The 27,339-nt window shown below is 43.8% G+C and overlaps 1 protein-coding gene across 1 annotated transcript; it reads left to right on the plus strand.

The window, feature by feature from the left end:
• Positions 1–248: 248 nt before the first annotated feature.
• Positions 249–27,290, plus strand: LOC146681069 (kinesin heavy chain-like). The gene is made up of 26 exons (XM_085448381.1): positions 249–868; positions 4,572–4,659; positions 5,464–5,537; positions 8,132–8,236; positions 8,533–8,581; positions 8,664–8,719; positions 8,980–9,067; positions 9,937–10,061; positions 10,163–10,267; positions 10,357–10,505; positions 13,117–13,265; positions 16,700–16,881; positions 17,243–17,311; positions 17,399–17,605; positions 17,701–17,853; positions 17,949–18,146; positions 18,230–18,347; positions 19,485–19,549; positions 20,569–20,678; positions 21,186–21,287; positions 21,371–21,431; positions 22,198–22,269; positions 22,343–22,447; positions 22,564–22,780; positions 23,516–23,627; positions 23,766–27,290. The coding sequence occupies exons 1-25, from the start codon at positions 743–745 to the stop codon at positions 23,602–23,604; spliced, it is 2,862 nt and encodes a 953-aa protein (XP_085304507.1). The 5' UTR covers positions 249–742; the 3' UTR covers positions 23,605–23,627; positions 23,766–27,290.
• Positions 27,291–27,339: the final 49 nt, after the last annotated feature.

Genomic DNA, 27,339 nt, shown 5'->3' on the forward strand with positions numbered 1-27,339 from the left:
GCAGCTAAAATGTTTACATTTCCAAAGATGCAGATAGATAACAAAAATAAAAGTTATTAAATATTCTAATTTGCCTAAAATATAGGATTTAACACTTATTTGTACTGTATATTTTAAAAAAATACAATAAACTGTTGATTTAAATATGAAGAAACATGAAGATTCATATAGAGCAGGTTGAGTGCTCGTGCATGTGACTAACTCAGTGATGGTGGTGCTGATGTGAGGTGAAGGCACGCGCCGCGAAATCGTGCGAGCGCGCGCCCCGATCACCGGTAAAGGACGATGCGGCTGTGTGCGCGCACACCCTCCCCGGACTCGGTGTCTCTGCAGAGCGGACAGCTCCCCGCTCAGTCCTCCTCCGCCGTTGACAACCTAGTAAAAACGCCACGTTTCCGCGCGGCTGTCGATGCCACAGCCGCGGGGCGAGGAGGCCTGTAAGCTCCACCGCAGTCCGAGCTCCAATCCGAGACGCAGCACTGCGGTTTGTCCGCTTTGGCCATGGCGCAGCGGAGGAGGCTCAGATGAAGGACGCCCTGCGCATCGGCTAAAAAGCTGGAGGAACTTTCCTACTGCTGAATTCCTCTGAACACAGATGTGACACTCCTTCTTTAGAACAGGAAAATTCTCGACTAGCTACAGAGACTAAACCGACCAGGCCCCACTGGAGGTCCCTAAACCTCCCTTTGGGCACCACCGGACAGAGGGGGCGGTGTAAACATTGGTAGGAGCAGCAGAAGCCATGGCAGACGCGGCGGAGTGCGGGGTGAGAGTGATGTGCCGCTTCAGGCCCCTGAACGAGGCCGAAATTACCCGAGGAGACAAATACATCCCCAAGTTCAAAGAGGACGACACCGTGGTCATAACGGCAAGTCTGCACACACTGCTGTCACCTCAATGCTGTTTACCTGTGTATGTGTGCGCGCCCAGTGATTTAAAGGAAAAGACACCTGCGGACCAGACACGAGTGCTGAGCCATACTGCAAATTTCGTTGTGATCGATATTACCGATACTAATATCGATACTGTTTTAACTTAAACATTTTGTACTATATGTACTATGGGCTATAAAAAAATAGAAATAAAAAAGGTTAAGACATTTTTCATAGCGCATATTTGAGGTTTTTTGGGGTTTTTTGTTTCGTTTTCACAAAAAATATGTATAAATAATTTAATATGAATCAGTAGGCTTCATACTGAACTTAGAAGATAGAAGCAACAGAGGAGCATCCTATTGCGCTAGTATCGATCTGGCGCCAATACTAGCGTTGGTATCGATACTGTCGATATATGGATCGATCCATCCACCTCTACCTAATGCCAAATACGCAGTAAGTCTTTGGTGGTACAGAGGAGCATTACAGCAGCTTGGAAATATTTACTTACTATAAAGACTGCCTCTTTACACCTGTATGATGTTACTTATGTTATTATAACTGATCAAAACTGTCTGATGCACTCATATGTAACATCTCAGTGGTTCTCAGTTGGATTCAGCTCTATGGGAAGTGCCTATACCCATCAGTAGGAATCCTAGGCCTACTGCACCAGTATTAGGCCTGATGTGGGTGCATGTGGGGGACTTTATGGCCCTCCTCTGCAGACAATCAAGGATATTTTTATTTGTTATACAGTCAGCAGAAATCACACACAAATAAATACATAGTGAGGTATTTAAAAGACCAGTGACAGCTGGGAGTCTACTGGTCCTACATGTTGATAGGCCTATACTGTATATATAGCCAGACGTAAGCCAGCATAGACACTGCCTCCTTCAAAAGCCACTTTATAATACAGCCTGCTGCTAAGTGTGTGATTCAGTATGTTATTAGAAATTATAGTATAATTTTATTTACAGACCAATATTTAAAGGTAGGCACATTAGAATACATGTGTATCAAATCAGGTTTTTACAGGAACAACTAAGTAAATTTAGTACTATGTGAGTAATGTTAAGTTCTTTTAAATGCTGCGTAAGTAATTTTTGGTACTTTTAGGTAAATGTAATTTTCGCATCAGTCATTTTTACTTTTGAGTCTATTTAAGTACTGCATGAGTAATTTGTAAATGTAAGTACTTTTAAGTGAATGTAAGTACTGTGTAATATAATATATAGTATAATATGCATGATATGGCCTGCCCCTCAAAAAGTACAGCATACTTATGATATAAGGTGGGCAAATATTGTTGGCATTTCTGTTAAATTGCCAGAGAATAACGCGGTAATTACAGAATAATTATCACCTTTAAGTATTTGTAGGTAAATGTAATTGCATAATAATTATAAATAAAATACACTGAAATCCCATTTAATTACAGAACAATTACTTCATTAGTGGCAGGGTGAATTAGTGTCACAACCTAACCTCATGCAGGTGATGAAGGTCACTGACCCACTGCCAAACCGGTCCTGCTGCATGGTGTTGCAGGCATCTCCACGTCTGTCGCACGTGCTCAGTATGAGTCTGCTCTCATTTCTAAAGGTCTCACAGGTGGACCGGCTCGTTCATTGGAGCTGCACGACGCTGGGCTGTGAGCACACGTCCCACTACAGGATGTCAGGGCCTCGCGCTACCCTCACAGAGTCTGTTTCCGACAGTTTGTGGTTGAAACACGTAGTCGAGGAGCAAGGTGGGGGTCATTTCGTAGGGCTCTGGCAGCGCTCCCCTTGCTTCTTCAGCACTGTCCGTCTGACCTCCACACTCTGGAGACTGGTTCAAAAACTCTTCGGTGGAGGAGTTGGACAACCTGTGCAACCTGGGGTGAATCGGTCTCTCCATTGCACCTGCTGTCACTGCTGAAATGGACCCACACTGGTTTCTGCTTCCTAAAAAGGCACAGTGGTATCCCTGGAGTTTAACTGACTGCGAGTCATGCTGTGATGATCATGTGTTCCCTCAATATTTTTGAACAGTTCAGATCTCTTATTAAAAGGATCCGACCTCAATCACCTGATGCTCTGACGCTTCAGAAACACCCGCGTTTATTTTGTACAGGACCTCTGAAAACATGTTCTTTTTATTCTTAGTGAGCCTGTACCTCATGGTACCTCATTCTTATGTATTTGTACATAAATGGATAGTTTTTCTTTTTACATCAGATTTGTGCTTTCTCTGTGACCCTACCATCTTAAAGAAAAAGGTGAATTTTTCTGTAAAGTCTGCTGCAGAGAGAGGGTGACTGAAGACGAAGATGTGTCACCTCCATCAGCAGCCCTCCGTTATCCGTGCAGTTGCTTTAATCGCCCAGCAACACTTTCTCCTCTGTCAGGACAAACTTGCGCACCGCCGCCTCGTGCCATCAATCAGCAGAGCAGAAGCACATTACCGACAAACACACCCGGATACTGTCTGTGTCAGGGGTTTCTCTGCTGTATTTTGGGGGCTCGGAGTGCTGCTGCCGCTGCCTCCAAGTGCTGAGGGTGGCGTTTTTGCAGCGGGAATGAGGCTTTTCCCCTTAGAGCAGGAGTCAGGAGCTGGATGAATGATGGATGGCAGTTACTGGAGCATTTTGAAGAAATGGTAGAGATTTCTGGCCCAGCTTCACCCATTTTCGAGCTGCACCGATAAAGAGAGAGAGGATGAAAACTGATAGGTTAAAGCTCTGAATCCAAAATCCAAAGCAACCAATCACGCATGTCCACAGAAACATCCTCTAATGAGGCAGCTACAAGTACCATCTTTTTTTGTCCATAAACTGGAGAAGTTCAGTTTCTTTGTCCTTTGCAGCAGGTATAGAATTAACTCCATCAGCATTTTGATTGGAGTATATGCTTATATATATGTATAAGTATATAAATGAGAGGAAGACTCAGGGAGGAACAGCTGGGGAAACACTGTGGAAGCTTATTGACAGAAACACGAGATCCAAAAGTGAAAAATCACCACTCGATTCAAAGACGTGATGCAGGAAATAAAGGCTACGGTAAAGAAAGCATAGAACACAGGAACCCAGAAATCCAACGACACCAGGAACGACAATAAAACCTCAAAAGAAGCCCAAACTCATTCACTCAACAGACACTTTATTAGGTACACCTTCCTCGTTTCTCCTTAAGAGCTGCTTTAATTCTTCATGGCACAGATTCAACATGTTGTTGGAAACATCGTGCAAAAGTGTGCCAAGAAAATATCCGCCCACACCATTACGCCACCACCGGCGGTGTGAAGCGCTGATACAATGGCAGGTTGGATCCATGCTTTCAGAGTGTCACCCTACCATCTGAATGCTGCAGCAGAAATTGAGACTCATCAGAGACTCTTAAATATTTGAGCTAACGAGCAGTTAAACGAGTGTACCTAATGAAGTGACTGGTGGGTCACAAAGAATTCAAAATAAAGCAAAACAAGTCGGCGGTCTTTGTATCCATGTTTGCATCCTTTTCCCAGAGTGTTTGAATCTTCGTGCCAAACCCCCTTATCTGGTTATTTCTAACAGTATATCTGCATTATTGATACAGTTTGGTGAATCATGTTTTAAATATCACGGGCGACTGGGAACAGCTGTGTTCGGTGCTGCGATGACTCTGAAGCCTGTCGCTGTGTGTTTTTGTCTTTGTCATTGTGAATCAGGGCAAACCGTACGTGTTCGACCGCGTGCTGCCTCCCAACACGACGCAGGAGCAAGTGTACGACCAGTGTGCCAAGCAGATAGTGAAAGGTAAGAAGCTTTAAACTGAGGAAGCATAGCTCTTTATGTAACCGTCATCTATCGAACATCTGCACACAAACTTAATCTGCTCTTCATCCTTTTTCATTGTTGCTTTACATAATGGAGCCATGGAAATGAGTGTTTCCCGGAGCAGCAGGGCTGATGCTGGAGTTTTGGGGGGCTGACATTCATTTTTAGGCAGTAAAACTACATCATTACTATTAGATATTGTATGCATATGTACATGTAATATGTTAGAGTTGTATTCATAGGCCAGCTATTTAAAAATGTCTCCTCCCACCAGGGTTTATATGTTCCAGCTGTATGCCACGAATCCATGAATTTTCTTCTTCCATTCCTGCCTGGCAGCTCCATCTTTAACATCCTTCGTCTATCATATGGGTTGTCCCTCTTCTGCACATGCTCAAACCTTCACTTACCTCTCTAACTTTGTCTCCAAACCCCGAGCTGTCCTCCTGATCATTTCTAATCCTGTCCATCCTGATCACGCCACACCTCCTATACACTGAAGGTAAAAGCACTTCTGCACAGGACACACCTGTGCGTCCTTCTCTTCCAGCCTCCTCTCTCCTCTAGATGCATTTTAGGAGTTGAAATGTCCTTCAACCCAGCGTACAGTTACTGGTTTCTAGTATAACCTCTGAAAAATCTCTGCAGGTAGCATCAGTAGATGGATGCGCTAGTGTTTATAACTGTGAAGGTTTAGTGCTCATTTACCGGAGAAGCGGGCTGGACTGTGTCTGACTGTGTCTGACTGTGTTGTTGCACCCTTGTGTCTTTGTGCTACTCCAGATGTGCTGGGCGGCTACAATGGGACCATCTTCGCCTACGGGCAGACGTCCTCCGGGAAGACCCACACCATGGAGGTAAGACGCTCATTAGATCATGTGTGCTCTTAAACCCTAGTGACCAGATGTCAGCTGCAGAGGGGTTTCATTCCTTTGAAGTTACAGCTTTTTTACATAAAGGTGACTAAAGACTATCAAAGTGACAGCAAATACTCTCTAAAGCCCTTTGTGTAAAGACGTGCGGTGACTTTTATTTGGAACTTTCAAACAGTTGGCGGATTAGAGCACAGCGGGCGTTGTGTAACAGGCTTACTGCCAACAGGAAACCCACTCAGGCTCGTGCGAGGGGTAGGATTCAAGGAATCAAAAGCTGGTAAGGTTAACATCTTGGAAAAGCCTTTAATCATCACGTCCAACTCAGCGTGTGTTTTAAAGGAGTGAAATTGAATGAGTAGAAAATGGTCAGAGGAGCTCTTCGTCATTTCGACATGTCACCAGTGTAACTTCAGCTCGGAGTCTAATCCTCAAGCCTGGTTTTAATTCTCTGATCTGATCTCTGCTTCACCCTCTTTAAGTCAAACTTTTAAGTCCACTTCTGAACCCAGATGTTCTTTTTTAAATTTCTTCATTTAAAAAGGCTTTAAAATTGGGCTTTGCAGCCCCAGGACCTGGGTACCTTGCAGCCATTGAGTCGACCATGAATTCGTCTCGATACCAAAATATTCTAGAGTAAAATGTAAACTGTCCTGCTACGTGAAACCTTAGAACTGACAGAGGATGCACTTTCTTTGCAACGCGCCTGTTCAGCTAATAACAATGAAAATCAGTTTAAATCATATAGCACAAGGTCATGACAACAGTCAACTCAACATGCTTTATATCGCAACATCCTCTGTGAGCAAGCAGTTGGGGACTGTGGGTAAAAATAACCCGCCGTTTATAACAGGAAGAAACACGGCAACATGCTGGAGCTGTTTGGGGAGTTAAGAGGAAAGAGAAACGAGAACGAGAAAATAGTCACCATTTGTTGGTCACCAGCGGACGTTTTAGGCTCCGGTTGCCTAGGAAACCCTCTAATGTATTTACCACCCTCAACATATGGCAGCATTAAAGAGCCATGTTACACACATGAAAAAGACTGACCCTCTACAGTTTGCATACCGCCACAACAGGTCCACTGATGATGCCATAGCCCTGACACTACACACTGCCCTGTCACACCTGGAGAAGAGAGACACGTATGTGAGAATGCTGTTTGTAGATTACAGCTCAGCATTCAATACCATCGTTCCCTCGAAGCTGGACAGGAAACTGCAGGATCTAGGACTGAGCAGCTCCCTCTGCAGCTGGATCCTTAGCTTCCTGTCTGACAGACGCCAAGTGGTCAGACTGGGCAGCATCACCTCATCCCCCATCACACTGAACACTGGTGCTCCACAGGGGTGTGTACTGAGCCCTCTCCTGTACTCACTCTACACCTACGACTGCACAGCCACTAACAGCTCCAACATCATTGTGAAGTTTGCGGACGACACTACAGTGGTGGGTCTTATCACCAACGGTGATGAGACGGCTTACAGGGAGGAGGTCAGCGCCCTGACCCACTGGTGTCAAGACAACCATCTCACCCTCAACGTCGCAAAGACAAAGGAGTTGATAGTGGACTTCCGGAGGTGCAGAGAAGTACACACCCCCATCACCATCAACGGCGCTGCTGTGGAGAGAGTGAGCAGCTTCCGGTTCCTTGGTGTACATCTGACTGAGGATCTTACGTGGTCAGTACACACAAACAAAACAGTGAAGAAGGCGCAGCAGCGCCTCTTCTTTCTCAGGAGACTGAAAAGATTCGGCATGAGCCCCCGCATCCTCAGGACCTTCTATCGCTGTGCCATTGAGAGCATCCTCACTGGATGCATCACCACCTGGTATGGCAACAGCACCGCCTACAACCGCAAAGCTCTCCAGCGAGTAGTGCGGTGCTCTGAACGGATAATTGGAGGTGAGCTTCCCTCCCTCCAAGACATCTACAGGAAGCGCTGCCTGAGGAAAGCGGGGAGGATCATCAAGGACTTCAGTCACCCCAGCCATAAACTGTTCAGACTGCTTCCATCAGGAAGGAGGTTCTGCAGCATCCGGTCCCGTACCAGCAGACTGAGAGACAGCTTTTTCCATCAGGCCATCAGACTGCTGAACACGTCATAGACACCTCAGCTTCACTACTGGAACTTCAACATTATGCACTCCATACTGTATATAAATGCCACTTGTTTTGCACATATTCAACTCTGTATACTTTATATATTTTATTTATTGTTTACTCTATTTGATTTGTAAAATATGTGTACACACACACACACACACACACACACACACACACACACACACACACACACACACGTAGAAAAATATTTAGTATACACATCCAGAAATGCATACACTATTATATATTGTACATATATTTATTAGTTTCAGATGTAGCCATTCTTGTATTTTGCTTGTTTACATTATTGTATTTTGCACAACTCTGTTGCTTGTGAAGCTCGCACACAAGAATTTCACTCACATGTACCAATGTACCTGCACATGTGATGTGACAATAAAAGTGATTTGATTTGATTTGATTGCAAAAACTGCATCGCTGTAGTATAACACATGACTGTTGTTGTGTTCAGGGCAAACTGCATGACCCGCAGCTGATGGGAATCATCCCTCGCATCGCCCGCGACATCTTCGACCACATCTACTCGATGGACGAGAACCTCGAGTTCCACATCAAGGTGAGAACAGGAGTCATTCACAGTTTACCTCCTGAAAAATGAACTAAATGTCAGGTGTGAGCCGCTGCACTGGAGACCTGCAGCCTGTGGCCGTCTCTGAGATGTTTGTTAACAAAGTCTGTGAAAGGAAAAGCACACACAACCCAAAAATGTTTTATGTGAAATAAAAGGTAAATGATTGAGTTTACGGTGCAGTAAAGACCTTAAATCTGACAAAGTGAGGAAGATGAATTCATGTTCAGGGCAATGAATTAAAAGTTTTTAGATTTGTGAGACAGATGCGTTTCTCTATGCAGGTCTCTTATTTTGAAATCTACTTGGACAAGATCCGAGACCTGCTGGATGGTAAGAGAGGCTGTTTATCTGAAGCACTCAGCAGTCTGTTTTTCTTAAACTGTGACTTTTGTGATCTTTTTTCTGTCTGAAGTGTCAAAGACGAACCTCTCCGTCCACGAAGACAAGAACAGAGTGCCCTATGTGAAGGTTTGTGAGCTGAGCGAGAGCTGTGACACAGTCATGTGAAGAGGTTTATATATTTAATCTCCCCGTGTGCCTGAGCTGGAGCTTCAACTCAGCGAATGTTTAATTTTAGATGAACGAATGATTCAGTTACCGTTTTAGTCGTGTGTGCAGGTTTAGTACACCTAAAAACCTTAAAACTGCGATTTTTCGGTCTTTTCTTTATCCTGTAATCGATGCTCATGTCCACACTGGCTGCTGCAGGTCATGATTCTCCTTTTCAGGGCTGCACTGAGCGTTTTGTGTCCAGTCCAGAGGAGGTGATGGACGTCATCGATGAGGGCAAATCCAATCGGCATGTAGCAGTGACCAGTACGTATTTTTATATGTCTGCTTCAAAAGCGGCACATTTTTAAAAGGTTTCCTGGTATTCATTTCTACACTCACTGACCACTTTATTAGATACACCTCGCCTGTATCATGTTGGGACCTTCTGTTGCCTTCAGAGCTGTCGTGAATCGTCATAGATTCGACAAGTTGCTGAGACATTCCTCAGATTTTGGTTCACACTGTAGAGCAGCTGGTCTATCCACACAGACTCTCTGTGGTGGAGCTGTACAGCATCAGCAGCTGCTTCACCTCCAGTTTGTTCCTCCCGAGAAACTCTACAGGAGGTGGAGTCACTGTTGGGCCTTCCTCAGCACTGTAACTGTGTCTTCTGACCAGGAGAGGTCCACAGTGATATAAGGCCCCATAATTTGAAAGAGGAAACCATCGCCATGCAGTCACCTTTAATATTGAGGAGGGTAGTGGCAGTTTCTCCCTGAAGTCGATGATGACCTTCTTCCTTTGTGTTGATGGACGCGTTCGCTCTGCTCATCCCTGCAGGCTGAGGTGGTGGGAGGAGGTGGCGCTTAAAGTCAACAGGTTCTGTGTTTATGGAAGTTAGGCGAGGGGCAGCCAATCTGCTTCGTTAGAAGCTGGGAATTGTTCAAAACTATTTGTATGGAGTCCCAGAATAAACACAAAAGGTCCTTTAACCTCTTAATATCCATCAAGTTAGCGGCAAAGCCCTAAAAGTCAGGATTTTAGCACAGCTCCTGAAACTTCTTAAGGAGGCAGAAACACCTCAATATCTAGATTTAAATGTTTTAATTTCACCTGAAATCTTAAAAGAAGATAAAAAGCCTTTTCTGGTTTCTTTTCTGCGGTTGTAATGATTTTTTTGCTTAATTTTGTAGACATGAACGAGCACAGCTCTCGCAGCCACAGCATCTTCCTCATCAACATAAAGCAGGAAAACGTAGAGACGGAGAAGAAGCTGTCTGGGAAGCTCTACCTGGTCGACCTGGCTGGCAGCGAGAAGGTTGGTCCAAGCGAGATCAGAAACGTGTCGTTAGGGTTTGCTTCAAGACTTTCCTGAGCTGTAAAGCTGATTGATAACCTGTTCGATCGCTGTTTGGTCAGGTGAGCAAGACGGGAGCTGAGGGGGCGGTGCTGGACGAGGCAAAGAACATCAACAAATCTCTCTCAGCGCTGGGAAACGTCATCTCAGCTCTGGCTGAGGGCACCGTAAGTCCATCCCACTTCTGTTTCGTATGTAAGTGAAGAAGTATGAAATATTAGAAAACCTCAGCACAGCTGTATTTTCTTTTCTTCAGAAAACCCACGTGCCGTACAGAGACAGTAAGATGACTCGGATCCTGCAGGACTCCTTGGGAGGGAACTGTCGCACCACCATCATCATCTGCTGCTCACCGTCCATCTACAACGAGGCCGAGACCAAGTCCACGCTCATGTTTGGACAGAGGTATCTGCGAGCTCTTATGTCTAATGTACTCAGTGCCAAAACAGGGCAATGTTTTTTACTTTCTTTTTTCCATTTTTTCCATAATTAATGCATAAAAAAAACAACAGAAATTTTAAAAAGGAGTCTTTCATCCTTTAAACAGCTAAGATTTTACGTACCACCATATACAGTTTCATCTGAAGTAACCACAACCACCTCATATTTTTAACAGAGGAAGAGAAACACGAAAAAAGTTTCCTCCTTCATAGCTATGTTCATCAAAGACCTCCAACTACCCTGCCCCTTCCCTGGTACTGCTCCCCGAACCCACTGCACCTCTACTCCTATGCAGTGGAACCACATCCGCCACATACTTTCAGATACTTTTTGTCCCACTTCTTCTTTTGTCCAGTTTCCTCTAATTTTTTAAGGCCACACTGCACACACTGCTCATATATGTCAAGTTTTTAGCTAATAGCTCTCTGGGAATCACCTTGTTGATCCAAAAATACTAGTTTATGCCTGTCAGACTGTGTTATCTTTGGTATTTTTCACAGATTCAACCAAAGAAATTGGAGCAAATTATGATTAGACTGAGGCTACGTCCACACGTACACGGGTATTTTTGAAAACGGAGATTTTCCGTTTTTGTTTAAAAAAAAAAAATCCCGTCCACACATAAACGCAAAAACGAAGGAAAACGCTGCTAGGAACGTGCCAAAGCAACAGGTGGCGATATATTCCTAACTGTGTAGAAATGTTGGCCAATCAGAAGTCTAGAAGCCTGGGTGCGAAAGAGTAGACAAAGATGGCTGAGTACTATGTGTGGAGGGACAGAAACTGTGTGTGTATATGTAAGCATGTAAACACTACAGAGAGTACAATTAACAGTATTTTGTCTAAGTACGCCATTGTAGAAATTCATTTCACCGAAACAATAACGTGGCGCACAGTGTGACGTCAAAAAACCTTTGACCTGCGTTTTCTCTGTTTTCCTCATCCGCACCTAAATGCAAAAACTGAGTTTTCGAAAATCTCCACCCTGGCAGGAAAATCTCAGTTTTCAGTGACCAAAAACGGCGTTTACGTGTGGACGAAAGGTGCAAACGCATAGAAAAATCTGCGTTTTCAAAAATACCCGGGTACATGTGGCTGTAGCCTGAAAATTAGTTTAAAAAACAGCCAAAGACATTCAGAAAGCCTGGAGAACTGTTGCTCGAGACCACCTTAAAAATGACAAGAAAGTCTGACTCAGGTTATATAAACCTTTCCTCACATACAGCTGTTACGAAGCAGGAAACTGGATCCTCAAATAGCTACAAGACAAATTTTTTGCACTTCTGCAAACGAAAAACGTAACAATTACAAAAGAAAAAGCTAAAGTCAGTTTTGAATCAAACACAGAGTTGCTGTTTGTGTTTGTGGGAGAGTATCAGTGTATCCAGTCCATCTGCGAAGGTACACGGTGACTCATTTGGTGCAAACTAGCAAACAGATGGCTCTGAGATTCCCGCTGTGCATCTGGGTTTATTCTTATTTATAGACTCCGACACTGCCGCCTTCTTGTTTTCACGTCATGTAAAACTGAGAATAATGAACATTTTCTATTTTCTACACAGTTTTTTCCTCACACTTCATTCTGAAGCACATTTCATTCATCTGCTTCACTTCTTTAGATGTTACAGTTTCATAAAAGTGACGCGTCTGTAAAGATCCTCGACAGCAGCGATGTAATCATTTATTTTAAAAATCAAGCTGAAATCCACTGAGCCTTGATCAGTGAGTTCAGACTGAGCAGTGTCACAGAGGCTGATTACTGTGCAACCATCTGCCCTCGGCTAAGAGGAAATTCAATTAATTAGGAGATTTCCATCATGAGAGGAAAGATCGAGAGGGGCGGAGGTCCTCTGGGAGAAAGCAGACTCACACATGTAGCATGTGGAAGTGACTGTATTAGGTGGAAAGGTAGAAAACACACTCAGAAACAGCTGTAAAATGTGTTGCTTTATTTCCACTAAGACAGCAAAAACATGCTTACCTGCAGGGAAAAGGGAAAAAAGGCGTAAACTCTTGGATGCTCCGACTACTTTCATCTGATCATGCTGAATGTTGCAAACTTGCATGGTCAGATGATCAAATTCCTGCCTGTGTGGGTTTTTTTTGTAAGCTCTTGTTTTCAGCAGATGATTTTTAAAGAAGTAGAAACTAAGTAGTGGAAAATAAACCTGAAAATGTTGCTTTTAATCATTGTAATCAGGGGTTAACTTGACATTTGGTGGGCAGGGGAAGACTGAGATCCTGTGTAGCTGTGCAGCAGGAATAATCACAAAGAAGTCACCAGATTATTAGTTTTCTTTGATTTAAGCTGCTGAATCAAACACACTTTAATAGATGTTACATGAATGTGGAACATAAAGGTGGAATTTGATGCCTAAAACTTAATCCCAATCTAACCCCTGTCCATTACTGTAAGATGAACCACACTTAAAGTTCAGCTCAGTATTTTGATTCGATTACTATATTAACTCAATGAGCTGGAACAAACTGTCAATAGAGTCCAGAGAAGAAGTCTAACAATCAGGCACGATGAGATTAATTAAAAGACTAATGCTTACTGTCTGTGTCCGCTCAGAGCGAAGACCATCAAGAACACAGTGTCTGTGAACCTGGAGCTGACGGCCGAGGAGTGGAAGAAGAAATACGAGAAGGAGAAGGAGAAGAACAAGAACCTGAAGAGCATCATCCAGAGGCTGGAGGCTGAACTCAACCGCTGGAGAAACGGTGAGATTAAAGCGGCCTGCAAGGGCTGATTAAAGGAAACAGCTGCTGTGAGCTCCTGAGTGTTGATCGGTGGTTACGCAGTGGGATGTTGGGTTTTTGTGACAAACATACATTGTTGTTGTATCGTACAGCTCCACAGTAAGTTATGAATAGTTAACGTGCTGCCTTTCTGCTTCCTGTGCACTCATTTCTATACCTTTAAATAAATGATATTTCAAAGGGAACCCACCTTCTGTTGCACAGTTGCTGCTTGGTGGGACTTATTACAGAGTCCTGATTAACAGACCTCAGCCTGAGATGTTTACCAAGCTAATAAAGAGGCCCTAGTTTTACAGCAACTGCTTTGTGAACGTGTGATGGGAAGGTGGACGAAGGGTGGGATGGACAGTCGTGGTGAAGACAGAGCCAAGAGAGAGTTTTTGATTTAGCAGGCGAGTGATCCACGGTCCAGCCCTCACCGATGGCCATGAGCTCTGGGTAGTGACTAAAAGAACAGGGTTGTGGGTACAAGCTGGACTCCCCAGAGGTAGTTTGGTGGCCTCCTCGACGCCTCTCTTTGGAGTTCTTCTGGGCACGTCGACCCTTCAAGAACTCCAGAGGAGGTACGGAGAACAGAAGAAGAAGCTCCTCTGCCTTGCCTCCTTAGTGTTAGAGATCCAGCAAGGTTACGTTCTCGTGCTGACGCTGTTCGGCATCTCCTTCCCTACGCCCCTGAACTATCCTTTAGGTGCCATGATTTCGTATCACAGCGGGACCTCCAAAGCCTGATAGATTGGTTTACCCAGACCTGTAAGGACTTTGGGCAGACTTTAAAATTAAAGGCTGAACTTGCACCAGGCAGGAAAAAAGTGCTCAACACGTTCTATTTGAGACGTCTCAACATGAGAAACAACCACAATAAGGGGATATCAGAGCACCCCATCCAACTGGTGGAGGCGTACCACCTGGGAAGAGACCCTCGATAGACCCAGAAGTCACTGGAGTTATTAAATATTTCATCTAGTGTTGATGAGGAAAGGACGTCTGGAAAGACCTGCGCAATCTGCGACCTGACTCTGGATAAATGGAGGGAAATGGATGGATGTTTTGTAATGACTCACAACACAGAAAGCAATCAAAGTGGAACATCATCAGCAGCCTCCTTTCCTTACATCTTAACATGTGAATACCTAGCAGAGCGTGGCTACTCGTTCACCGCTCGTCTGCTTATTTCTCTGTGCACCGAGGTCTGAAGGACCTGAGGAGTGGTGACGCTATTTTCCTGAGATTGGATTGGTCTGTAGGAGCTGTTGCTCTCCAATCTGGAGCATCATCAGCTTCAAAAAGTTGAAAAGCTTTGACACTTTATCACCCGAGTATCTTACAGACTGTCTGGACTTTTTGTCATATTTGGCTGTAAAATTACAAAATAATTCTCATCTTACATGAACCATTTAAATTTCCGCTGTAGCTCAAACTGTGAAATGCACATAGTAAAATCTAGGAGTTGCTGATTTTTCTGTGTTCAGACGTTGTGAATGCTTTGCTATACAGTGATACGCCGAATATTCCAGTAAAACTCGCCTTCTCTTTTTTCTAAAACCGTTTGAACGTTCATTTAAAATGAGTTTTATTTATACAGCGACGAATCACAACAACAGTTCCCTTAAGGTACTTTATATTCTGTAAGATGAAGACCCTAAAATAATACAGAGAAAACCTCAGCAGTCAGACGACACCCACCCTGTGAGTAAGCATTTGGTGACAGTGAGAAGGAAAAACCCCTATTAAAGCTATCAGAGATTAAAATGAATTGCTGATGATTAAATAGTGCAGTAGTGGTGTGTACTAGTAGCTGCTACTTTGTTTTTAGGAGACTTTGACCTTTGACCTTTGAGAGTCAGATGCTCTCTGTGACACACACACACAGAAAATGTTTTTTTCTCCATGCATGCCAACAAGCAGAAATTTAAAAAAAAGTGGGCGGCGGCCTGAGAAACTCGAGTGTCATTAACCGCACAGGCTCTTTTAGGTAGCTGTGTGTGCACATGCTCAGTCTGTGACGTCTGGAAATCACATGTAATTACTGCTCAGATTAATCTGCCGCTGTGATAATGTGTGGGGTCTGATCGGCTCACGCCTTGTCCTGCCCGAATGTTGTAGATTCTGCATAACCCCACCATGAAGGACGCCACGCTGCCTGTGTGTGTTTCCCCACCACACTTCCTCCCTCTCTGCTGAGACTGCAGGGTCTCCTTCACAGCATCCTCGACCTTTTTCCCCCATTTCTGTTGCATAGTAACCACTCCTCCTCCTCCTCTCAGTCCTTTCTTTGCTTTAATGCCTCCCCGCCTTCACCCCCCTCCTCCCCCTTTCTTTCTGTGGCCATTGTTGCATTTTAATGTTTAATTCCCCTGTGGATGCTGATAACACTCCCCCTCCTTAGCATCAAATCAGCTCAGCTGCAGCAGCCAAAGCTCCTGACATGTAAATGCAGCGCTCTCACACACACATACACACACATCATGTTGATACAGTGTTTGTGGTTTGAGTCAGCCGCTGGCTTCCTGCCCTGCCGTTTAAAAGGAAGCAGCTCTCCGCCTCCTTCAGTCTGTCCTCGGCTCCATCTCCTCATTAGCTGCTGGCTTTTATCACCAAACCCACAGTTAGAAAATCAATAATCACACAAACACTGGTGAAGTCAGCATGATTTCACTCAGTCAGTATAACTGATGCAGTTTTCTCCTGAAGGAAAATCATCAGAATTGTAAAAATAGTAATAATAATAGTAAGTTGTGTGCTGGCTTACAAACGTAGCCAGCCCCCAAACCTGATGTTTCAGGAAATGCATCAGGTTTATTTTAATTATCTGATAATAACTTATCTAATTTACTTTGATAAACTACAGTATCCTGGTGTTATCTTGACTGCAAGGCAACAATTGTTCCTTTTATGTTAAAGGACTGCTGCCAGGATTTACTACCCTACACGCACGTTGCAGATGATTAATTTGGTTTTGTGCATTACAGTAAAACGTCTCCACTTTAGTCTCTAACGTCCAAAAGAATTTGTGGTTTGTTCAGATGCATCTTTGCAGACCCTAAGCTATGCTGCTGTGTTCTTTTCAGAGAGGTGAACCCTTCTTCCCACTTCATTTATGAAGCCTGCTTGAGCATCAACATCTGGTTTGTTACTTCAAAATGCGTAAACTGAGGCTTAGTTATTGCACTTATTACAGTATTTAGACTTTTATCGTGATTTAAAAATTCTTCCACAAAATTAAGATTATATGATGCGACGCACTGAGGCATGATGTAACAACTATGGTGCTACTCGATGTGACACCATACCACAACATATGGCACGATCAGAGTGTTTAAAACGTCGTCACACTAACATGTGTGAATATAATGGATGCATGAGTAGAATATCTAACAAGTGAGTTCCTATCGCAGGGGAGAACGTTCCTGAGGAGGAGCAGCAGAGCTCTAAAGATCAGAGGAGCGGCGAGCCGTACGACAACACTCCCATCATCGACAACCTGCTGCCAGCCGGAGGAGGTGTCTCCGTCTCCGGTGACGAGAGGAGGAAGTACGAGGAGGACGTAAGGAACCTGTACAAACAGCTGGATGACAAGGTGAGCAACAGGACGAGGCTAAAGCTGGTTTATTGTAAACATGTCACATACAGCTATCTCAGGATGGGTTTTATTCATCTTCTGTCTGGAACAAAGTGTTCTAGCTCCTCCCCCTTCCTTCTGATTGGCTGCCCCTCATAAAAATAGATTTGAATGGCAGGTGGTTCACCATATATGTGAACCACCTGCCTATATATATATATCATATAACTGATATATACCTATATGATGAACCACAGAGCCAAGAGTGTTCGATCAGTCTGAAGTCTGAGCTTTGGGCTCACAGGGATTACATGTACACATACTGCCCTTGTTATTTAAACAATTCCTGAAACTCTGTATATTTTATTGCCGCTGACAGGATGACGAAATTAACCAACACAGTCAGCTGGCGGAGAAACTCAAGGAGCAGATGATGGATCAAGAAGAGGTTTGTCTCCCAGCTCAGGTTAATAGTAATGATAGAGCATGCCTGCGTATTTCCTCTGACACGTGTTTTTAAAAAAAATCTGTGCAGCTGCTGGCGTCAACACGACGCGACTATGACAAGATCCAGGAGGAGCTGTGCCGGCTGCAGACGGAGAACGAGCTAGCCAAGGAGGAGGTGAAGGAGGTGCTTCAGGCCCTGGAGGAGCTGGCAGTTAACTACGACCAGAAGAGCCAAGAGGTGGAGGAGCGAAACCAAGCCAACGTGCAGCTTACCGAGAAGCTGCAGCACAAGACGGTGGGTCGTGACTTTCCTGAATACTACTCGATTACACATGAAGTGCAGCGATGCAGAGGCATGCTGACAGGCTGTCTTTGTGGCGGCATCCTCAGGCGCTGCTGTCGGTGCTTGAGAGGGAGGTGAGTCAGCTGCAGGAGCTAAACGGCCTGCAGAGAAAGCGTGCTGCCGAGGTCCTCAACCTTCTGCTGAGAGACCTCAGTGACATCGGTGCCATCATCGGCACCAGCGATGTCAAGACGGCTGCGGTGAGCACCCACGTCCACATGACAAAAAACCTTACCAACCTTACCCGAAACAGACACATGACCCTTTAACCCGGCCCGTCCTCCTTCCCTCTCAGTGCTCAGAGATGAAGGGGAACGGCTCGGCGCTGGAGGAGGACTTTACCGTTGCTCGCCTCTACATCAGCAAGATGAAGTCCGAGGTCAAGTCTTTGGTCAACCGCAGCAAGCAGCTGGAGAGCGCCCAGGCCGACGCCCACCGCAAGATTCAGGCGAACGAGAAGGAGCTGGCGTCCTGTCAGCTGCTCATCTCCCAGGTAAGCGTCACCTGACGTCGTCACGCTAACAGAGTTCTCCTGGGGTTTGGTAGAGTGTCAGTCACGTGTTGCTGTCCCTGCAGCATCAGGCCAAGATAAAGTCTCTGACCGACTACATGCAGAACATGGAGCAGAAGAAAAGGCAGCTGGAGGAGAGTCAGGACGCTCTCACCGAAGAGCTCGCCAAACTGCACGCTCAAGGTCGGTCCTAGAAACCTCCACAGACTCTTAAAAACCAGACTCATTTATACAGTTAGGCAGTATGAGCACAGCTGACATGTCATCCCACCCCGAAAAAAAGAAAAGCTCAAAACAACAAAGACAAAGATGTTTCTAATGTATGAGACACCACTTTATCCTTTTAGTTGTTACTCATTCAATAACCATTATTTAATCAGTGTGTTTTTTAGGTTTTCTTTATACCTCAGTTACACACAAAGAAAGCACTGGAAGGTCTTTAATTTGAACTTTATCCATCACTGGAGTATCACATAGATTAGGACTTAACGACACTGTGTCTTACAACATGCAGGGTGCTCTGAGCACGAGTGGCCAGTATATTATGTCTGAGTATCACCACAGGGGCTAAAGTGGGATCTGGCAGGCGGGGGGACCTTAGGATCAGGTGCATCAGTGCTGTGTGGTGAAAATAATTACTCAATAATAATAATAATAATAATAATGATGATAATGATTATTATTTGCTGCTCTATCACTAGCTAGACACTGAAGTATCACAACTACGACTTCATTTGCATCTGCACCATGAACGCATCACATGAAGGTATAAGTGGGCCGTGGGATTTTATTATTTTATTATTACTGAGCAAATGTGTCCATGCAGTCAGTCTGCAGCACATAAGAAATAATTGCCAGTAATGTGCATTAAACTGCCATTCTGAACCTTTGAGGCCGTCTTTAACCCCTGCATCCACATTAGTCAAATTTCACATGTGTATTGTGTGTGCACTGTGTTCATGCGTTCCAAGCATCATTACACTTTCTTTGGTTTTTGCTTTTGTGGAAGAACACAGTCACCTTATGACATATCCAGGCGATGGATGTGATATAGTCTTGCACATCAGGGGTTTTTTTTTTTTTACGATTAAGATGAATTTGACAAAAAGGGTGGGCTGAGTAACTACGCTATGAAGGTGAGGGTTTGTCTTTGGTTGTGTTTGAGTCTGTGAGTCTATGTTTTGACCCCCGGTGGGAAGTCTTTTGTCTTGATTTAAATTGTCTTTCAGTAAAATATCTCATAGTTTGAAGTTTGAGAGTTTAGCTTTGTGAGTAAATTTGCCTGCAGTTTCTGACACAGCACAATTATTCTGTCTTTAGAGAAAATGCACGAGGAAAAGGAGAAGGAGGACATCGGCAGAGCGGGCGGAGACGATGACATCAAGGTAAAAAAAATACAGCACAAAATTGATTTTGATTTTTACAAAATATTAAAATCTGGAACCTAACAGAGTTCAGCACAGTCTGAACTCTGTTAGGCAGCTTTCTTGTTGTTTCTTTAAGTCGTCTTCAGGAATAGTTCTCCAGGCTTATTGAAGGACATTCAAAGCTCTTCTTTGGATGTTTCTGCCTTTTGTTCTGTTCTCTGTCAACATGATCCCACACTGCTTCAGTAATGTTGAGGTCCGGGCTCTGGGGAGGCCGATCCATGACTGATAGTGCTCCACTGTGTGTTTTTACTGCATTAACAATGTGTTTGAGATCATTGTCACGCTGAAAAATGAAGCTGTTGACAATCATATGCTTTCCAGATGATTTTGCATGGTGTATCAAAATCTGATGGTACTTCTCTGTTTTCATAGTTGATAATTTTAACAAGGTCTCCACCACCACTGGCTGAAATGCAGCTGGAAAAATGCTTCTAAAGATGATCAGGTACAAGCACTGGACTGCAAATGAGTGAAAAAGCAGCCAATGTCCAAATAAAACCTTTGAAAGAGCTTCAGAAAGCCTGAGAACTATTGCTCAAAAACAATTGAAAAAAAAGAAAATCTGGCGGCTTGGAAGTAAAGCGTAAAGACATGAGGGTTGATTCAAGACATTTGTTCATATTTGTTCATGTTCCAGGTCAGATTGAAGGCAGGAGATCCAGTAACTAGTAGTTAACTACTAGTAGTTAAATACTGTTAACTAGCTAACTAGTAGCTGAGACACTTCCAAGTAGCCAGATTTAAAGTGTTAGACCTAATACGGTCTAACACAGTCCATGTCATAGGTTTATCCAGTATTTAAGTGCTCCAGACTGACCCAGAAAAACGAGCAGCTTCTAACAGGAAGCTCTTGTATTTTGGATCATGGATTTGGGATTATCATAGGGTTATTTTAGTGCGTCATGTTTCTGTTCAGTGTCCTCTGAGGGAATAATGTTGCCAACCTCAGCTCTAATGTGTTTTTATGTCTTCAGAAAACGCTGGAGGAGCAGCTGGAGAACCACAGGGAGGCTCATCAGAAGCAGCTCAGCCGCCTGCGGGATGAGATCGAAGACAAACAGAGGATGCTGGACGAGCTCAGAGAGTGAGAAAACATCAGCAAACGCACACACTGACGCACACAAACCAACTCTGAGGATGTAACAGCACAGCAGGGGGGAGACGATGGGAGATTAGGGGAGAGATATCACAGGGAAACCCACAGATGTGCTCAGGTTTGAAACCGTTCTACACAAATCCTGATCTTTTCAGACGAGCTCAGGCCATGAGCAGATACACACATATACCCATTTTAATATTCCCCTCAGCCCTCAGAGTAGGGATTTCCACTCAGGTTGTCTTCAAAGGGGGACTACTGAGGAGAAGAAGCAGCTCAGAGAACAAGTGCGAGCAAGGAGCTGCTGCCTGAAAGCGATCAAAGATCTGGGCTCAAAGTCAGCTTCTGCTTCAAAAGAAGAGTTAACATGACTAGAAAGTGACTTTCAAGGCCTCAACCTGCAACTTTAGAGCCTCCAACTAAACATGCTTCGATTCCAAACCACATTTTCTGAAACTAGAGAGCGTATTTATTAAAACAGTTTCTCCCTCTCAGTCTAAATCAGGGGCTGTTACTGGAGCAGGAGCGACTCATGTCGGATTACTACAAACTGCAGGCGGAGGAGCAGGAGAAGAATGCAAAGCTGGAGAGGCTCGTGTAGGTGAACACAAGCATCTTAGAGTTAATTTGAGACAATAAAAGTGTCACATGGTTTGATTATTGCTCTGTTTTCTGTACAGGCTGCTGAATGAACAAAGGGAGCAGGCCCGGGAGGACCTGAAGGGTCTGGAGGAGACTGTGGTGAGACTCAGTGATGGCCCCATAACTACTCTCACCTTTGAAGTCACAGCTGTTCTAACCTTAGATGTCTGTTTAGTCACATAGCAAAGCAAAGAAACTGCTGGAAGTCTGCACCAATGCAGGCTTACTCAAAAACAGTGCTTTGTAATATATTTAATGAGAATAGAGGCAAGTCAGAGGATTAAAGAAATGTTGTTAGTATAGTGCATCTCATTGATCCAGCTGTTCACAACTTCATCCCAAAGAGTCGTTCGGACATATTTCTTAAAAGTGCACTTCTTTTTCTTACATTTACATAAAAAGGGGAGTTTCAGTGATCGAGCCTCAAACGGCTGTGATTTGATGCTGTATAAATGGAACAGAATTTAATTGAATACCCTGAGTAGGGATGGGAAGCTGGATACTGATGTTTCAACGCTGTGTTGAGCTTACGAAGCACTGATCTGAAGTGCCGTTCAAAACACCCACTTCACATGACCATGGCTTTTTCAGGTTTCACCCTAGGTTTGGCCGATGGTAGAATAAACCTGATGACATCTTTAATTCAGTTCAATTTAATTTAAGAGTATTTACATACAAATGAATTCAACTGAACTGAATTAAAAGGAAAAAACCAACAGTCTGATGATTCCCTATGAGCAAATACTTGGCGACAGTGGGGAGGAAGAACTCACTTTAAAAAGGAAGAACCCTCTGGCAAAATGTAAATCCCAGAACTATTATGTGGGTCTAACTTCCAGCTTTCACTCCCTTCTTGTTCACTCAGGCCAAAGAGCTGCAAACTCTGCACAACCTGCGCAAACTCTTCGTCCAGGACCTCACTGCACGGGTTAAGAAGGTAGATCTTTTTACTGTTGACACATACGACTGGTCGTTTAATGTAGTTTGGTGTAATTTTCCTCTATTATAAGAGTGCAGAGCTTGACTGTGAGGAGGGACTCAGCAACATTGCACAGAAACAGAAAATCTCATTCTTGGAGAACAATTTGGAGCAGCTGACTAAGGTCCACAAACAGGTACGGTTGCTATACAGAGGCTGAATCCATAAAAATATTATAAAACAGAAATGCTGAGCGCTGTGAGATACAGTGCGATAAAATAATGCTCAGTAACTTCATGCCGCCGCCCTCAGCTGGTCCGGGACAACGCAGACCTTCGCTGCGAACTGCCCAAGCTGGAGAAGCGTCTGCGAGCCACGGCCGAGCGAGTCAAAGCGCTGGAGAACGCCTTGAAGGAGGCCAAGGAGAACGCCATGAGGGACCGCAAGCGCTACCAGCAGGAGGTGGACCGCATCAAAGAGGCTGTGCGGGCCAAGAACATGGCCAGGAGGGGATACTCTGCACAGATCGGTGAGGTTTTACTTCCATTTATTATTTCACTGAAATAGATGTGCTCATGTGACAGCTGTCGGACAAAGAAGACCGGTTCACACAGGGGTGAAACCTGCCACCAGCACCGTAGCTGAACCTGGACACAAATACATTTCCGAATGAGTGATAGTGTTTCTAGATAACTTCTATATGTTTAAATAACCATCTTTACGCTAAAGAGTAGCAATTTAAATTGGTTTTGCTGAAAGCATGCTGATTGGCAGGATTGTTTCTGTGGCCTGGACACTGATGCTTTTGTTGCTGTGCTTTTAAAACACAGATTACAGCCATTTGTGTTGAGAACACTATTGCAAATAGATGTTTATCAGCACAATCTGACTCAAATATTTGCAAAATTTTCCAATTTGTCTGAGAGGGATTGTAGTCAGCCCAAGTCAAACTGCAATTTTAAACCTGTTTCATAGTACAGATTATACCCTGGTGACTGAGGTGGGGAAGAACTCCACTTTAACAGGAAGTGACTTCCAGGAGAACTATACTCAGGGAAGGGCAGTCAGGGATTCAATCCCTCTGAGAGTAGCTTTTGCAGTTGATATTTCAACCAGAAAAATTGAAATATCTGAGCTGGTTTAAACTTGAAACAAACAAACAAAAAAATAAAACACTGGATAAAAAAACAGACCTGAATATGGATCCCTGGGAGAAAGATAAATCAGCCAATGGATCAAGATGTTCTCTTTTTTGTGTTTTCAGCAAAGCCTATCCGGCCCGGACATCATCCACTGTCCTCCCCGATCTGCAGCTCCATCAGAGCCGGAGGTGTTGATATTCATAACAACTGAACCCACAACAGCAACATAATCCTGTGAGTGCAAAAATCTGTTTTCCATTTTACGAAATATAATTTCCTTTGCTTGTCTTACACCAGGGGGCGGTTAACAAATATATCACTTACACATAAACTGGATATAAGACAGTCTCAGAGATTTGCCTCTTGTTGCAGACGACCATAAACAACTCAGTGCATGCTCACCACCCCACCTGGATCCACAAGCAACGCCCCTCCTCTTGGAGCACCAATGGGAGGCCTTCACGACAGACTGTCATCGCTCGGAGAAGCACCATCCAAACATTGTGTAAATACTGATGAGACATATTTAATTTGCTGAATGTAGATCTCAGAGGCCTCGTTTATAACACATTCGCTGTTATAAGTTTAGTTTTCTGGATCTTCTGATGGTAGATTGTCGTTATTATGCAACAGGGCAGCACGGTGGCACGGTGGTTAGCACTGTTGCCGCACAGGAAGAAGGTCCTGAGTTCAATTCCAACATCAGGCCGGGGTCTTTCTGTGTGGAGTTTGCATGTTCTCCCCGTGTTTGCGTGGGTTCTCTCCGGGTACTCCGGCTTCCTCCCACCGTCCAAAGACATGCAGCTTGTGGGGATAGGTTAATTGGATAATCCAAACTGTCACTAGGTGTGAATGTGCGAATGAATGTGAGTGCGAATGGTTGTCTGTCCCTGTGTGTTAGCCCTGCGACAGACTGGCGACCTGTCCAGGGTGTACCCCGCCTCTCGCCCTATGACAGCTGGGATAGGCTCCAGCGCCCCCCGCGACCCTGAAAAGGACAAGCGGAAGCGAATGGATGGATGGATGGATTAAAAGCTCGAAGTTTATAAGTGAGGCCCTGTATTAGAAATGAAAATGAAGCTTAAGTTTTAGGTTTGCGCAGCTTTACAGGAGAAGGCAAACGTGTCCGTTTTTAGATAAGTATTGTTTAACGTTTTAGGAAACGACTTGCTTTTTTCCTTTTTTTCTCAGTCGTCATGATGACAGAAGTGACACCACTCGAGTGTATCTGATCAATATGAAGCTACAGCCAACAGACGGTTAGCTTAGGTTAGCATAAAGACCAGGGAATGGCAATCACAGAGATCTTTGGTCCTGTACCCTATATACCTCTTTGCAAACAGCCACTTGTCATTAGGTTGGTGGAAATACACATTTTTCCCTTGTGATCCAGTGGTTGCCAGATGATTGCTGCCTGGTCTCTAGGCCTATGTGGCTGACGCTACAGCAGCATCCCTCCAAAATGGCAGTCACACCGAAGACAACAGTTTACTATGGATAAACGCCTCATCCCACTCCGTAGCCTAAATGGCGACCATTAGGTTGATAATTGCTCCGAGCTCTTTATGGACAGTGTAATCACTAAGTGTGTTAACTACAACTCATTGCAAAAAAATTTAACACGCATAATCAGCAAATTACGCCCCAGCTCAATTACATCAATGCCTGAAGATGATTTCTGCTGTTAGCTGGGTAGCCCTAACATGCATGCTACCTGCATATTTTGGAAAACATCTACAACTTATTTACAGATCCTGAATTGAAAATCTCATCCATATTTTTTAGAAGTATTTTAACTATGGACCAAAAAATTGTACCCACCAAAAACAGACTCACTACAAGCTACTAAACTGTAAAATGATGGCATGTGACATAAAACATTAATGTATTATTTATAATATAACGGAGAAGAACTACTCTTCCCGCAATCCTTAACTGAAACAGCGACATCTCTGATTGGTGGAAGTTAATAATAATAATAATGGATTGCATTTATATAGCGCTTTTCGGGGCCCTCAAAGTGCTTTACAAGTTGCTGTTGAATGACATTGACCTTGGAAATGTGTAAACCCACAAACATCAGAATGGACGAGTTGCAGTCAGGAACATAGCACCATGCCACATCGATAACTTGGCTACACTTGACCACTCACGCACAATACAAACTACAAACACTAAATTCTAGAAGGCTGGAAGTCGGTTGCTATGGAATCTAGGATTTGATTGTATTATTGGATGAGTAGTTCTTTCACTGTTAAAATTCATTATGTACACCGCAGTGGATTATCTACTAATTGGAAGGTCAGTGGTTCAACTCCCGGCTTGTCTTGTGTTCGTGTTAAAGTGTCTTTGGGCAAGGAACAGAACACTGAGTGGCCCCCAGTGCATCCATGAGGGAGAATGCTAGGTTCAAAGCACTTAGATGCAGTGAGTGGAATATTTATTTCTGGAAACAGAACTTAAAATAAAAATGTCTGTTTCACCATTTTAACCTAAGCTAACTGCCTGCAGGATGTAGCTTCATGCTTACTTTTATGGATGTGATTTGTTTCAAAGCAGGGCCTTTAAGTTTCTAACCTCGGTGATGTTGAAGGTTGTTGCTGGAGCTGGGCAGCAGAAACATGCTTCCACACAACTGTCTTTGCATGTGTCTTGTCTTCCAGATTTTATAACTTTTGTGTTTACACTTTTGTTTGATTACAGGTGACAATCAATAAAAAGAAACCCTTTGATTTGGTTTTAGAAAACATGCTCTGGGCTTCAAAAAGATTTTTCTTTTTTTGTCGTTTTGCAAAGAGGGATCTCATACAATTAAATTGCGCTGCTGTAGCTCTTGAGGAACACTGACCAGCCAATCAGTTGCTCCTAGGACTATGAGCCTGGTTTATAACTCTGGTTTAAAGCTGATTTAAATTTTTTCTCCCCACACAATTTCAGTGTCTGGATTGTTGTAATAGTCTGCACTCAATCTGTAAAGTTTCTGATTGGCCAGTCAGAGTCTTTAAAAACAGATTCAAAGGCAGAAAAAAGGTTTTTCCCCTCAGGCCAAAGTAATTAAAATCTCAGTGGATAAGCTGGATAAGTTTTTGCCTTTAGAAAACTGAAATCATCAAAACAGCACTCCAGCTTTAGAAATGAACACATTTCTCTACATTGACTTGTGACTTTGTAACTTTCTTTTTTAACGTCAAGACTGTAATTTAACGAGGCCTCTTGACCCTTTAGTGGTACATTAGACGTTTGTGCTGCTTTCCTTTATGGTGCCTGTTTAACATATTTTTATGTACATTATTGTCTCAGTGTAAAAGGCCCAATTACAGTTGTTCTTTGGTTATAGTCTACCATTTTAGTTTCTTTTAGGTATCAAAGAGTAGCAGTCATCAAGCTCGAGGACGATACCCTACAGTCAAGCTTGATGACTGCTACTCTTCTAATGACGACCCCCACCCTTTGAATTAGCTTCTTGACCAGTGGCAGTTATTGAGCTTGATGACTGCCACTATTCGACCAGTCATTGGGCTGGATGAGTGCTGCCACACTTGACTGCTACCCTGCTGAACATAAGGCTGACGCCTCGGGTAGGACTGGGCCTTAGTTGTGCAATGTGACTTTCGGGCTAGTTGCTTTTGTTTCTGTGGATGTTGCTGTAGAATGTTACACTTTCGCAATGGCTTAGTTGCAGGACAGCAACAAGCACAGACGACGAATAAGTGAATGTAACTGCATGGACTAGAGCTTGTTGTGTTAAAGGCATGCTCAGGGAGGGCAGTTTCTGTACAGGATGCATTTACCTCATCATGTTGTACATTTTTTGTTTTAGCTGTAGCATCGTGTATCCAAATATATATCTTACAACTGATGCAATTAAATCTAATAAAGATAATCTATTTAACTTGCTTTTTTTGTGTGCATTTCAAAATTAGAAGAAAACCGCAACTTCCAGGTG

This window comes from Copadichromis virginalis, linkage group LG23 (genome assembly GCF_057382275.1).
Source record: "Copadichromis virginalis isolate Kocher_CV1m ecotype Utaka linkage group LG23, C_Virginalis_male_GT1.1, whole genome shotgun sequence".
Taxonomy (NCBI): domain Eukaryota; kingdom Metazoa; phylum Chordata; class Actinopteri; order Cichliformes; family Cichlidae; genus Copadichromis; species Copadichromis virginalis.

Coding starts and splice junctions, on each gene's coding strand:
- LOC146681069 (XM_085448381.1), top strand. CDS start 743: ATGGCAGACGCGGCGGAGTGCGGGGTGAGAGTGATGTGCCGCTTCAGG. Junction 4,660..5,463: donor TGCCAAGCAGATAGTGAAAG/GTAAGAAGCTTT, acceptor GTGCTACTCCAG/ATGTGCTGGGCGGCTACAAT. Junction 18,147..18,229: donor GTCAGCTGCTCATCTCCCAG/GTAAGCGTCACC, acceptor CTGTCCCTGCAG/CATCAGGCCAAGATAAAGTC.